A 12,622-nucleotide genomic window follows, 5' to 3' on the forward strand; every position below is an offset into this window, starting at 1 on the left:
CTCAAAACACCTGGAGGGCCGAGTTTGCCTATGCCTGGCCTAGAGGGTGGGCTGCCTGAAACTGCCTGTCGGGAGCAATCTCTTCAGAAGTTCTGTAAGCAGGATGGTGCCCTCTGCAGTCTGGTAGCCCCTTTGGTGCCTGCCTGCTGCCTCTGCTCTCTGTGCCTCACGGCTCTCTCTGGCTTTCCCTTCCAGCCCCTTGATGTTGAACGACAGCAGTTCGGCCCACGCCATGCCCAAGTACAGTCGCCAGTACTCTTTGGAGCACGTCCACAGCCAGCCTCCCTACTCCGTAAGTATTTGGCTTGGGCAGAGGGAAGCTGGGCTCGGGGGCAGCCCAAGGAGGCAACCACCTTTTGGACCCTCAAGGCTCCTAGGGCCTCATGCCAGTATCTGTCCTCCTCACAGGCCTCCCCCCCGGCATACAGTGGTGCGAACCTGTACTCCCCGGACCCCTCCGCCAACTCCGGCCCCATCATCTCTGACGTCACAGAACTGGCCCAGTCCAGCCCCTCTGCCTCTCCCAGCAACAGCCTTGATGGAAGGTACGCAGCAGCCCGGCTTTGCTTGATTCCCTGTGTGGGCACCCAGGTGGGCCTGGAGGGCACAGTCACTTCTGGTTGCAGGGGAGGGGACGGCCAAGACACAGAAATGGGGAAGCTGCCTGGGGGGTGGGGGTGGAACAGAACTGCCGACTGCATAGGCCCCAAGGCTCTCTCCCAGCCAAGGCTCTCTTGCAACTCCTGGCCTTTGGCAGATGTGGCCGGCAACTTTTCCCTCTGTGTCCAGGATGGCTGAAAAGTGGGGTGGCTAAAAATTCATTTGAGTCAGTCAAGATTTTCAGCAAATTTCTAAACCAAAGTGATGGGGTGTGGCATGGAAGTCACTGTTGTACTGTTTTATTGTTGTTAGCCGCCCTGAGCCTGGCTTCGGGGAGGGCGGGATATAAATAATAATAATAATAATAATAATAATAATAATTATTATTATTATTAAGGGCCAATCAAGTTTCAGAGGTGGTAATCACAGGGTGGTTCTTCCCGCAGAAGAACTGCTCAGTCCAGGCCTTACAGAGTGTTAATTTGCACACCCTTTGCTGGAGTTAGGTATTCTGGGTCACTGTGTGCTTCTGTGGAAGCCTGAATTCTGCCACCCAAATAGGGAGGGAGAGAGAAGCACCTCCTGCTTTTCGTTCACAAGAGGTTTTGCCCAGGAGTCCTCCTCCTTCCCAGGTGTGGTTGATTTTCCTTCTGCTCCCTTTGACTCACCCAAGGCTGGTGGACATGAGCCAACAGTGTGACGCGGCAGCTAAAAAAGCCAATGCAATTCTGGGCTGCTTCAATAGGAGAATAGCATCTAGATCAAGGGAAGTAATAGTGCTACTGTATTCTGCTCTGGTCAGACCTCACCTGGAGTACTGTGTCCAGTTCTGGGCACCACAGTTCAAGAAGGTCACTGACAAACTGGAACGTGTCCAGAGGAGGGCAACCAAAATGGTCAAAGGCCTGGAAACAATGCCTTATGAGGACCGGCTAAGGGAGCTGGGCATGTTTAGCCTGGAGAAGAGGAGGTGAAGGGGTGATATGATAGCCAGGTTCAAATATATAAAAGGATGTCACATAGAGGAGGGAGAAAGGTTGTTTTCTGCTGCTCCAGAGAAGCGGACACGGAGCAATGGATCCAAACTACAAGAAAGAAGATTCCACCTAAACATTCGGAAGAACTTCCTGACAGTAAGAGCTGTTTGACAGTGGAATTTGCTGCCAAGGAGTGTGGTGGAGTCTCCTCCTTTGGAGGTCTTGAAGCAGAGGCTTGACAACCATATGTCAGGAGTGCTCTGATGGTGTTTCCTGCTTGGCAGGGGGTTGGACTCGATGGCCCTTGTGGTCTCTTCCAACTCTATGATTCTATGAGCCCCAGGATGCCTGGCTGTGTAAACAGACCCAAAGAGTGCGAGCAGCATTTTCTGTTGGTGCTTGGAATGCTAGCCTGAGATTCGCGGCAGATGCAGGAGCTTTCTTGCTGTGTTACCTTGCGTCTGGGAAGAGCTGCCTTGGTCTCGTTGAGGGCACTCCCTTTGGAGGAGCTGCACTGAGCCCACTGCTGCCCCACTGCAGCCACATGTTCCCCATCCCTGCGCTCAGAGCCTGAGCTCCTGGAGGGCCACCAAGGGCGTTTTTCTCTGAGCCCTGTGCCCAGAAGCCCTTTGGCCTGTGCTGCTGAGCCATGAAGGGTCCGCTTGGCAAAGGCTTCTCTGCGTACAGGAACCCGTATCTCCCGGCCCTTGAAGTGGAGGGGACCTTCTTGGTTCTCTGCCCCAGACAGTTCCCAAGGCCAGCTGAGTTGTGAGCCGGACGCTGCTGGCACTGGGGCAGAATCACTCGCCACAGCGGCAGCCCCCGTCTCTTGCCCTGAGTGTGCCTCTCCGCCAGGAACCTTCACTTCGAAATGGGAACCAGATGCTTGCCTAAGTGGGTCATCACAGCTTTGTTCTTTTATACCTGGCGACAATTCCAGTGGGGCTAATTGAACCTCCCACATAAAGCCGTTTCGGGGAGTTTGGGTACTGGAGGGAATTTCCATCTGCCAGAGAAACTATGTTCACCCCCCCTTCCCATCTTCGTCTCTCTTTTAAAAATCCCCACTGCTGAGAAGCCACGGGTGGAGGAGGGGGTGGCAGAGCTTAGACTGATTCATTTCCCAAACCTCGGAAGAGAGGAAACGTGCGGCAGGACGAGCAGATCCAAAGGGCGGAAGCTTCCTGGGGTTGTCTGAGAGTCCTGTGTTTCCCAGAGTGGACTGTGGTGTCCCCTGGCAAGGGGGCTCTGGGGGTGTAAATGACTTTGGAAAGCTGGAAGCACAGGATCAAGCTCATCAGTTTGGTTGAATTAATGAATTAAGTTTATGGTATTATTAATCTTCCTTAATGGAGTGTGCAAACTGCTATTCTGAATAATTTTTACAGAGTAGGGCCGGGGGGCACTGGGGAGGAGTTAATGGAACCAAGGGGGTGGGGGCCAGAAAAAGTTTGGCACCCACCTTTGTAGAGAACAAATGGTGGCAGCTGCTGACCATGTAGGAATACCACTGTGTGCCCAGGGCTCACGTCTTTCTTTCTTTCCATCCTTCTGTCTTAGGAGTAGTCCCGTGATCCACATCAAAGAGGAGCCCCCCAGCCCCTCTCGCAGCCCTCTGATTGAAGAAACCAGCCCCATCGGCACTCCTGCCATCGAGAGCCCCCTCTCCCCCTCCGCCTTCATCGACTCCATCTTGCAGGATGAGAAGCCCAGGGGCGTCATGGCCGCAGCCCCTCTTGCCGACAGTGGCGGCAGCAGCACAGACGCTGAACAGGCCCAGTCCCCCGAAAAGTGCCTCAGCGTCGCCTGCCTGGACAAGTAAGTCTGGGGTGCGCAGGGAGCACCTGGCCGTTGCCCAACGGTTACTGGCTGGATCCAGTGGGTCCCTAACCTTGTCCTGCTGTCATCATCGCCATCCTTATCCCTCCCCCCATTCTCTTTGCCAACCTGCTTCTTTGTCTGGGGGGAGGGGGGTGGTTTTATTGACAGCATTTATATCCCACCTTCCCCCTCAAGGAGTTCAAGGTGGTGCACTAGGTGCTCCTCCTCATTTTATCCCCACAACCCTGCAAGGGAGGTTGGGCTGAGAGGAGGCAGTGACTGGCCCAAGTGGCGATGTGAACCTGGTCTCTCAAGTCCTGGTCCAGCGCTGCCTCTCGCCAATGTGGCTGTAGCCCATTCTTCAGGCACGGTGCAGCCTGGATTGCCAATTGCTGCAGCCCTGAGCTGAGCCACTTTGTCCCAGGTTCGAATCCTGCTTGCCCGTCTCCTTCGGGGGCACCTGGTTGGCCACTGTGGGGCAAGATGGGCCACTGGGCTGATTTAGCAGCCAGGCTCTTCTCATGCTCTCGCATCAGTCCTGACAGAGGCAGTGAGTCTGCAGCTGGACTGAAGCCGTTCGATCTGAAGCTGGAGGCTATGGGGCTGGAAGAAAGCTAACTTGCCAGGGAGAAGATCACTAGGCTAGTCTGCCCCCCGGCCTGCATGTCTTCTAGGTGTGAGGGCGGATGAGGTTCTTCCATAGAGTCACAGAACTGTAGAGTTGGAAGCGACCCGCAGGGGTCATCTGGTTCAACCACCGGCAGTGCAGGAATCCTTCCCCCTCTTGTCCCTGGGTGGGCTTGAACCACCAACCTTCAGGCGCACTGTTTCATTTTGGCCTCTTAAGCCCTCCACTGCAGCCGAGGCTCAGGGGGAGCTGTCCTGAGAAGAGGAAAGGCCAGGATTCCCCTCCAGCCCAGGGACCCTGAGATCTCTTTGCAGTGCCAGGAGAGCCAGGCGTGGATGTCTTGACCCTCCAGGTCTTGGAGCAGACTACCTTAAGGCTAGTTTTAAACTTCTAGCCAGCCCATCCCAACAGCTTAGCCACAAGAGCCAGCGGGTGGTCAGTGAGGGAAGCCAGGAGCACCTGGTTCCCAGGAGAGCAAGAGGCAGCAGCCCCTTCCCTTCCTCTCTCTTTCTCTCTCAGGAGTCTGGCTGTGGACTCCTGGCCTCCCTCATCGCCTGCTAGAGTGGTGGCACTGTCAGTGGTGTGGAAGGAAGGCTCCAAAACTCAGGAGGAGGTTCCCTGGGCCAGATAAGAGGGTGGTCCTGCAGCACTGACAGAGGCACAGGGGTCCTAGCAGAGGATGCCCAATTCTCAGTGGCATATTTGGAGACAGGTGTGGGCTGTTTCTCCTCCTCTGCAAGGGTTGGGTGTGGGCCTTGCCAGCCCACTGGGCCACTCACAGGTGCTTCATAGTACTGGCTGCTCAGGCCTTTGTGCCCCTCCCACAGTTGAAACTGGATTTCAGCTCCGGACAGAGCATCCTGGCTTCCCAGGCCCATGGCCCTCGTTACTCTGTGCTCTGGGCATTCTTCAGTGCCCGGTGTGTGAGAAAGCAGGAACTCCCAGGGGCTGCTTGGCAGAGATCAGGGGGTGTGGGTCAGTAGCCCATGTCCACACTCAGATTGCACACTTTCAGTGGAGGCCTGCCAAGGAACCTGGAGATCTGGAACTGAAAGGAGAGGTGATCTTTTGGGGGGTGGGGAGGCACCTACTTTTGCTCCCCAGGAACAAGGAGAAGACGGTGGATCACAGAAGTGCTGAGAGGGCTGCTGCTTGCCTGTTGCTGGAAACCGCAGGAGGGTAGAGGGCGTCTCTTGCACTTGGGTCCTGCTTGCGGGCTTCCCATGGGGACACCTGGTTGGCCACTGTGGGAATAGGATGCTGGACTAGATGGGCTATTGGCCTGATCCAGCACAGTTCCTCTTAGGTTCTTACCACCAGGGGGCAGAGGACATGCACTTCCTGTCTTGGGAAAGTCAGTAGTTGGATGCAAAACAAGCCGGTTGAGGCCAGTGAGTTGCAAGTACCTGGTTCTGCTGGTGGAATTTGGAGGTTTCAGCCCTCAGTCCCCCAGAGAAGCGCAGTTTGGGTCAGGCACCTGCCCCAAGGAACAGGAATCTGTTGCCCCTGGAATACGCTTGCTGGTTCCCCTGTGCAGGCAGCATCCCACCTTCCCTTCTCTCCCTGCCTGCCCCGATGTGGGATCCCTCCGCTCAGCTGCTCTTTGCTCTCTTCCCAGAGTTGATTCACACCCAGGGCCCCCCTCTTGCTCTTCCTGGAGGGGGTCGGCTGCCTGCCCTTCCTTGCCTTTTGAAAGTAACCTCCGTTTCCTCCCTGAAGGTGCCGAACTCTCTGGGGCTCCTGAATCCGAGTGTTCCTCTTCTCTTTGTATCTTTCAGTTTGGCTCGCCCTCCGCAGATGTCCGAAGTCACCTGCCTTTTCCCCAGCCCTTCCTCTGCCTCACTGCACTACAGACCACAGCAAGGGTTAGCATTTACATTGCTTGCTGCCCCCCAGGCACTGCGCCACCAGGGAGTGCTGGGGGGAGGTGTCCCTTCTGCCAGGCCACCCGGTCCTCCTTCCACATTGTGCTGGGAGGGTCATTTACTTTGGGGATCGGGTGCCACACTCGGTTCAAGCCGGAGTTGAACCCACAACGTTGAAAACACCTTTTTGAAACGCCTGTCCCTTGTGGCTTAGGGGAGGGTGGGGGGGTGGGGAAAGGTAAACCCTGAAGCACCCTGAAGTATGCTGAAGTAATCCCTCCCAATATGGGGCACCCCATTGAGGGACACCATATCTCCGTGGTGGAGCACCAGAAGATCCCAGGTCCAATCCCACCCATGAGGCAAGGCAAGGCAAGGCAAGACGACTGTCTCAGGTGCCAGGGTCCACAGATCCTGCCCCTAAGAACCGCACCCCCTGCTTGTTCTGTTTCACGTCCGTCTCGGCTGCGAACAGCGGCAGTGCTGTGGCGTCCAGCCCGCTTCCTCTGCGTCTCCCTGCTTCTCTCGGCTACAGCAGAGTGTCTTGCGCAGCGGTGCGCCTGTGCAGAAGGAATCTCAGGCATGCAGAGAAACTCTCGTACAACTGCTGCTTGTATTCTACAAAGCGTTTATTGTACAGCAGCAAAACAACAACAGCCAGGAGAAAGCGAAGACATGCTTCTCCTGTCGCAGCCAAAACAGAAAGTGAAGACGTTTTCACTTGCCTAGAGCTAACCCTGTAAGCTCTGGGTATCCTCACACCGTTAGTGCTGCAATGGCAGCAACAGCCACAGTGCACTCCTTGAAGGTCAAATCTGTGCCCCTGCCCCAAATGCTGCCCCTACAGCGGCCTCTTGGCGAACAGGAGGTGCTGCCGGTCTCCCCCAACCCTGCTTGATATAGCTCTTCACTTGCCCCTTCTTCCTTGGTGGAGTTCTTTGTGACTGGCAGCAGGTTTCCTGGCTTTTAAAACACGTACAGAACTGGCCTCCTGCCTGAGCTGTCAAGCCTGCTTCAGGCAATTTGCCTTCGGACTGAGTTTGCCCCAAATGCACATCCCTGGTTCCCCCTTTGTCTTTGAATGACTCCGCCCTTCCCAGTCCCCATCTTCAGTCCACGTCTATAATCTGATTGGGCAATTCTGGGGCGGCCCCCGCCTTCCGCTCCACAGCAGGGGCTTGGGCCCAGCCCTTACGCCCCCATTTGCTCTTCACCAGCACCAGGTTTAGGCTGCTTCTGCTGCCTGGGGAGGGCGCTGGCCCTTGAGAGCCCCAAGTCTTAGCAGTGAGGCTTTTCCTGCTGATCTGTAAACTGAAGCAAGGCAGGCTTGCAGAAACCGGAAGGGTTACACATGTCAGTGTTTGTTAAAAAAAGGAAAGGGTTCTGACCTCCCTTTGTCTCCTCAGCCTGGCCCTCAGACCCTTGTCAACATAAAAGAGTCCGCAAGAATATCCACTACCAGCTTTCACTAACCAACCAACCAACAAACCAACCCAACAACAAACTAACATTTCTCACTCTCTATATACAACCCAGCGCAGGCCGCTGACTCATGCTGACCCAGCTTTTTTAAGCATTAAAGAAACAGCGGCCATTTTAGCCATGACAACACACTGGTAGCCGTAGCCACTGGGTCTGTTTGGGGTGGGGGTGATGGCAGGCCTGTGCAACGGCTATTCCAGAGCAGGAAGGAAGGGATGTCTTGCTCCTCTTAAGGTTTTGGGCAAGGAGGCTTCTGAGAGGCAGCCGGGCTCAAAGCCATTTCCTCCTCGACCAAAGAGCAAGCTGGAGCCCTTGGTGGGTGAGGGGAGCACAAGGGGGCCAGGAAGATGGGGTGGAGGTGCACTTGGCCCAGGAGGACCCCTAGGAACCATGAGGAGAGCCCTGCTGGATGAAACCCAGAGAAGCCCTCCTCACCTTGTGGCCAACCAGGTGCCTCTTGTGGGGAAGCCCCTCGAGCAGGAGTTGAACTCTGTGGCAGCCCTCTCCTCCTCCTTCCTGCTGTTCCCCAGCCGCTGGCAGTTCAGGGACACAGGCCTCTGGTCCTGGAGGAAGCAGGCAGCCATCCTGGCCCTCGCTGCCATCTCTCTCTTCTCTCGTGTCCCCAGGAACGAGCTGAACGAGCACTTGGACACCATCGACTCCAGCTTGGATAACCTTCAGACCATGCTGAGCACCCACGGTTTCAGCGTGGACACCAGCGCTTTGCTGGACGTGAGTCTTCCGCTTGGGAGTCCTTACGCCTAGCGGGAGGGGCAGTTTGGGGGGGGGTTGTTCCTCACTCTGCTAACATTAATCTCTGCTTTCCCTCCCTCCCTCCTTCCCTCCCTCTCTCTCTCTCTCTCTCTCTCTCTCTCTCTCTCTCTCTCTCTTGCCAACAGCTCTTCAGTCCTTCAGCGACAGATCTGAACTTGCCAGATCTGGACAGCAGCCTGGCCAGTGTGAGTTTGCTGAGGGACCTCCCCTTTCCTCATTTGTAGGCCAGCCCCACATGGCGAGTCTGAAAGTGCTCTCCACCCGCCCTGTGCAGAGGCTGCCTCCTTGGAGAACCCTGCCGGGTGATGTCATCCCATCAGCATCCCATCAGCACCTCTTCTCAGGCACTGCTAATGAGGTGCTGAGTGGGCCTTTCCCAGCGCACCCTTCTGATCAGCCCCACCATCAGCTGAGCAGACTCCCCAGAGTTGCTCTCTGGATGTGATGATGGGAAGATGATGCTGAGACTGAGGCTGCCGAACTCCCAACACATCCCTCTAAAGCCCTTCCCCTGTTTATTTACCGCCACCCACCAAGGCACAGCCTGGAGGCTGCAGAAGACTGGTCCAGATCTGATCCTGGAGGGTGCAGTTCCCCAGGAGGCTCTCCTGCACTAGCCCCATTGAAGTGAAGGGGAGCTCTTAGGCAGGAGCTCTTCTGCAGCTCTTGTTTATTTCAGTGGGGCCTGTGCAGGAGAACGTCCTGCCGGATTGTGCCCTGGAGTCAGGGAGGTGGTAGACCCACATCGTGCCAGCCAGCTAGGGGCTCTCCTGTGTGTGGGGATGGGGGGTGCAGCTGGGGCTTGACTCCCGTGAGACATAGCCAGCAAAGCCCCCTCCGTGCTCTCTGGGCCTCGCAGGCTTTGGTTCAGCAGCGCCTCCTCTCCCTTTGCAGATCCAAGACCTCCTCTCCTGCCAGGAGCAGCAGAAGCCGGCGGAGGTGGAAGACTCTGCAGCGGACACAGGTGGGCATCCCGGCTGCTCCCCTTCTCTCCTCTCCCTGCCCCCACCCGCCTGCCAATTCCACACCCTGCTTCTCTGCATCAACCTTTTCTCCAAGGCCCGGCAGGAGCATGGACATCCTCACAGCTGAATGAGCCATCCTGGCCCACGCAGGGGGAAACTGAGGCATGTTCGACCCGCCTCCTCTCCCTCCAAGTCATGCTGCCGCAGTGGGGGTCTGCCTTGCTCTGGGGGCAGTCGTGGAGTTTCCAACTGAGAAAAGGTCTTCCTTCCCACAGCCTCAGAATCCTAGACTTTTAGGGTTGGGGGGACCCCAAGGGTCATCTGGCCCACCCCCTGCAATACAATCTTTCCACCTGCCCCCTGGCCCCCCAGCCTTGCCCCCCCCTTTCTGATGGTGTCTCTGCCCTTCCTGTAGGCAAGCAGCTGGTCCACTACACAGCGCAGCCCCTCTTCCTGGTTGACTCAAGCTCCATGGACATGGCCAACACGGAAATGCCCATCTTCTTTGAGCTGGACGAAGGACCCTGCTTCACGGAGGACGAGTACTTGGAGGACCCCACCATCGCCCTCCTCTCGGGGGCGGAGACGCCCAAGCCCAAGGACCCCTCCGTCTCCTAAGGCCAGGCCCGGGCCAGTGTGGAAGGAAGGCCGGACTTCAAGAAGGGCCAGCCGCCCCCTTGCTTTGCTCCAGTGACGTTGCGGACGAGCCCCTGCTCTCCCCTTTGGCCAGGCTGCGAGGGTGTGTTTGTGTCTGTGCTTCGGGTGCTCACCCCTCCGGGCGGCGGCTCTGGGGGGCGGGGGGATGCCCATTGGCGGAAGACGTGTGTGTGTTCCTTGGCTGCTGCCACCGCCTGTTTCGGGTGCCAGGTGCCCTAGGCCTGGACGCTAAGCGCGACCCCTTGCCCTGCCCTCTAGGCGAAGAGGAAGGAGAGCAAGTGAGCGATGAGGGGGTCGCTCTCGCTGGGGAGGGGAAGGAGAAAAGGAGGCGGAGAATTCCCTCTCCCGTCGGGATGGACTTGTGGGCATTTGGAGAGAAGTGAGAGTGCCTCTCGCACCCGGGGCTCAAGGGCTGGGTCCCTGTGTCACGTCTGCTGTTGTGTGGGTCCCCGAATGTTACAGGGCGCCCGGGCGGGAGGAGGCTGCCCCACCCCATGCCCCCCTCCCCCATGGGGCTTGTTTCCCTTGGCTTAGCAGTAAAGAATTTGTACATTTGCATTTTGATTGTTACTAGAAGAAAATTGTATTTTGGATTTTTACATGAGAGAAGAAGCCCCCTCCTCCCCCTCAGCCTTCCTCTCTCCTGCTATATAAATACCTATATATACATATTCAAATATATCTATATATCTATATCTATACGTGAAGTGGCCCATCACTCTCTAGGCGCAGCACACTTTTATTTCCAAAATGGACGAGGCGCACTCCCCGTGGGGCGCATCCTGCCAGCCAATACTGGGAAGCGGATCCCAGTTGCTGCCCAGGGAATATTCCTCCCACCCACACCGGAAAAGTGGGGAGAAGGGCCCCATCCATCACCTGACAGACTACGGGTCCTTTTCTGCTCCCGCCCCCACAATATCTTGTCTCTGCAAAGGTCTACATAGAGCAGGGTGCCAGTGGTGTCTGTCTTCACCGCCGCCCCCCCCAGTGGCCTTTTGTCTGTCAGGTTTACTCCTTCATCAGCTGGATGCTTCCTCCTCTGCTCTCAGGTCTCCAAAGTGGTCCTGAGCCTTCCAGCTGGCCAGCCAGCAAATCCTGCCAAGCTCCATTTAGCAGCTGGAACCAGCTGACGGGGGGGGGGGGAGGAGACCAGAGCGCTGAGTTTGCGGATCAGGATCAGTGAACTGTGGCCTGCCTTGCCCAAGCAGCCGGGGGGGGGGGGGCGGGATCCTACAGAGAAGCCAGTGGGTTGCCTCTCCCCCACCCACCCACCCCAGGCGAGACTCTTGGTTGCAGCACGAAAATGAGCCAGTTGCATCCTTCGAAAGAAAGCCAAGGCAGGGGCCTCTCTCTGCTGATCTTCTCAGGCTCTCTGTGTCCAAAGGAGGTGGAGAATTTGGGCCCTCCAAGGAGGGAGCAGAAGGGCCTTGCAAACTGGCCGCCCTCTTACAAAAACCGAGGTGGGGGGCTGTGAGGCTCTGGCCAGGCCAGGGGCATCCATCAGCCCAGTACGATTGCCCCACAGCTCACTGGGCTTGCAGAGGGGCCGTTTTGGGGTGCCAGGGACTTCGGCCTTCAGCTCTAGATTTCCCGCTGTGAAGCTTTCATGCTCCAAATGCTTTTTATGCTTTTCCGACTCTGGACCTCCTCCCTTTTAATGGTCTGCATGTAGCAATCCCCCTGTTTTCTCGTTTGGCAAGGGAGGGTCAGAGGCTGCTGGTCCAAGACCTTTTGGGGAACGTGTCAGCAGAGGGGGTGGCATGTGGAATGTGACAGCGAGGGCAAGTCAGGGACACGCAGAGTCGTAGAAAGGGCTTCTGGTCAAGAGGGGCTGTGGGGGTTAGTGAGAAGAGCCGGCAACAGACAGCTAGCCTTAAAATTGGCTGCAAGTCTCCTGGTCAGTCACAAATTCAGCATGGTGAGCTGCTGAACTCTGACAACTCCAGCCCTGCCACATTGAACTGGGCAAAAATAGGCCAAGCTTGCCCTGACATGACCTTTCGGGATGGGAGGTGGTTTTGGTCAGCCTTGTCAAGCCTTTAGAACTAAAGCAGGCATAGGCAAACTCTGGCCCTCCAGATGTTTGGGGCTACAATCCCCATCATCCCTGACCACTGGTCCTGTTAGCTAGGGATGGTGGGAATTGTAGTCATCTGGAGGGCTGGAGTTTGCTTATGCCTGCTTTAGGATAATGGAATTGTAGAGTTGAAAAGGACCCCCCAGGTCATCCATCCAGCCCCTGCAGTGCAGGGATTACAGCTAAATAATCCCCGACACCCAGCCTTCCCAGGGAGTCTGTTCCATTGTCAAATGGCTCTGTAATTCTGAAATTTCTTCCTTGTGTCGGAATCTCCTTTATTGCCATTTGGAGCCATTGGTTTGGGTCCCACCCTCCGGAGCAGCAGAAAACAAGCTTGCTCCATCTTCCACGTGGCGGCCCTTGAGATATTGGAATATGGATCTCCTGTCACCTCGGTCTTCTCCCTCCCTCCCTCCCTGCATTCTGAGGCCCCAGTTGGAACGTGGCTCAAGGGCCAGCGCCACCCCTGCTGTGCTGGGACACCAACTTTTAACGTGGTTTGCTTCTCTTTATTGAACAAGGAGGCAGGCCCACACCTGCGTGCATGAACAGGACACAGTACGGCAAGAGCGGGTCAGGACAGCAACAGAAAAGGCACCCCAACCCCCAGGGCCACAGGGAAAAGGCTGGCAAGGCACTGGCTAGCCACACGACCCCTTGGGAACAGAAGCCCCCTCCCCAAACCAGACACACACAGCAGCCTGACTCCTGGCCAGCCCCCAGGCGCTGCCTCAAGGTGGGCCCTGCCCTCAGAAATCCAAGCCTCGGAA

The 12,622-nt window shown here is 56.6% G+C and overlaps 1 protein-coding gene across 2 annotated transcripts in view; it reads left to right on the top strand.

Annotated features, from left to right (window-relative positions):
• The window catches only part of HSF1 (heat shock transcription factor 1), a 39,427-nt gene extending 28,959 nt beyond the window's left edge, over nucleotides 1-10,468 (top strand). Inside the window, exons 7-14 of one of the 2 annotated variants that reach the window (XM_081918856.1) lie at nucleotides 196-292; nucleotides 409-545; nucleotides 3,138-3,395; nucleotides 5,805-5,891; nucleotides 8,000-8,105; nucleotides 8,273-8,332; nucleotides 9,042-9,111; nucleotides 9,528-10,468. In XM_081918856.1, the coding sequence (XP_081774982.1) occupies nucleotides 196-292; nucleotides 409-545; nucleotides 3,138-3,395; nucleotides 5,805-5,891; nucleotides 8,000-8,105; nucleotides 8,273-8,332; nucleotides 9,042-9,111; nucleotides 9,528-9,730 (1,018 nt within the window). In that variant the 3' untranslated portion in view covers nucleotides 9,731-10,468. The remainder of the gene's footprint in view (nucleotides 1-195; nucleotides 293-408; nucleotides 546-3,137; nucleotides 3,396-5,804; nucleotides 5,892-7,999; nucleotides 8,106-8,272; nucleotides 8,333-9,041; nucleotides 9,112-9,527) is intronic. The other variant, XM_081918857.1, reaches the window with a different exon arrangement.
• The last annotated feature ends 2,154 nt before the right edge of the window (nucleotides 10,469-12,622 follow it).

This window comes from Podarcis melisellensis (genome assembly GCF_964234715.1).
Source record: "Podarcis melisellensis genome assembly, chromosome: 7".
Taxonomy (NCBI): Eukaryota; Metazoa; Chordata; class Lepidosauria; order Squamata; family Lacertidae; genus Podarcis; species Podarcis melisellensis.